General features: G+C 42.2%; 1 protein-coding gene across 1 annotated transcript; it reads left to right on the plus strand.

Annotated features, from left to right (window-relative positions):
* Positions 1 to 551: 551 nt before the first annotated feature.
* LOC104799744 (GDP-mannose transporter GONST4-like) lies at positions 552 to 1,615 on the plus strand. The gene is given in 2 exon segments (XM_010522385.1): positions 552 to 965; positions 968 to 1,615. Coding segments are annotated over 2 exon segments (1,062 nt in total).

Raw genomic sequence — 1,615 nt, forward strand, 5'->3', positions numbered from 1 at the left:
AAAAAAAGTTAATAATATTATAAAATTATATATAGCTATCCATATACATACACGGATTTTAATTCTAATTTGGAAAAAAATTGATAAATTAATAAAAAATTATAGTTAGGATATTTTTATATAAAAAAATCTATTTTATTTGGATTTTTAATGATTGATGTTTACTATATTTTAAAACATTAAAGATTTATTTAGTTTTTAGATAATCATTTTTTTATTTTTTTAGGTAAAAACAATAATTAATATATAATTACTTGAATAAAAGTTTCGATTTCCACAATTTTGCAATTTGGAACTATGGCATAGCTAGTAGTGTGGTAATTGTTCACCGTTTTCTGCGGCTATAATCGTTTCTTCTTACATGACATCAAACGTGTCGGTGATATCTCTTTATAGGTATATATAAATCTACAGTGTCAGACAGAGATCCCAGCAAGATTCATCGATGAAGTCATCATAACCATCTTCCTCGTATCCTCTTTGACTCGATCTTAGATCCACTCTCTTCCTCCTCCGATCCCGATCCACAAAAACCCTAGAACCCAACAACAATGTCTTCGTCTTCCTCCCGATTCGATCCCTCCAAACAATACTACGCCACCAGCAGCCTCGTCGTGGGCTACGCTCTCTGCTCGAGCCTCCTCGCCGTCATCAACAAGTTCGCCATCACCTGGTTCAACTTTCCCGGCCTCCTCAATGCCCTTCAGTACCTCACTTCCGCTCTCGGCGTCTGGGTCCTCGGCAAATTAGGGTTTCTCCACCACGACGCCTTCAATGTCGATACTGCCAAGAAATTCCTCCCCGCAGCCGCTGTATTCTACCTCGCCATCTTCACCAACACAAACCTTCTCCGTCACGCCAATGTCGATACTTTCATCGTCTTCCGGTCTCTCACTCCACTCCTCGTCGCCATCGCCGACATGTTCTTCCGCCGGCAGCCTTGCCCTTCTCGGCTCACGTTCCTATATCGCTGTTGATCATCCTCGGTGGTGCTGTTGGGTACGTTGCCACTGATTCTGCCTTTTCTTTGACGGCCTATTCATGGGCTTTCGCTTACTTGGTGACTATCACCACCGAGATGGTTTACATCAAGCATATGGTGACGAATCTAGGATTGAACACTTGGGGATTTGTGTTTTACAATAATCTATTGTCTCTGATGATGGCTCCAGTGTTCTGGATTCTTACCGGAGAGTATGCCGAGGTTTACATGGCGTTGAACGAGAACTGGGGGCATTGGTTTGAGCCAGTGGCGTTTTACACAGTGGCATTGTCTTGTGTGTTTGGTTTGCTCATTAGCTTCTTCGGGTTTGCGGCTAGGAAAGCTATCTCTGCCACTGCGTTTACTGTGACTGGTGTGGTGAACAAGTTTCTGACCGTTATGATCAATGTCTTGATTTGGGACAAACACGCAAGCCCGTTTGGCTTGGTCTGTCTTCTGCTCACTATCTGCGGAGGGGTTCTTTATCAGCAATCCGTGACTATTAAACCGAGCAATACTTCGTCTCAACGTGATTATGTTGAGTCCAAGCTTTTGGACATCGAGAATGGTGATGATGAGTTCTCCGAGGATAATCCGGGTAAAATTGTATCGAATAAGCTAGCTTCTGTATGA

The sequence above is a fragment of the Tarenaya hassleriana genome, unplaced genomic scaffold (assembly GCF_000463585.1).
Source record: "Tarenaya hassleriana unplaced genomic scaffold, ASM46358v1 Cleome6, whole genome shotgun sequence".
NCBI classification, from domain to species: domain Eukaryota; kingdom Viridiplantae; phylum Streptophyta; class Magnoliopsida; order Brassicales; family Cleomaceae; genus Tarenaya; species Tarenaya hassleriana.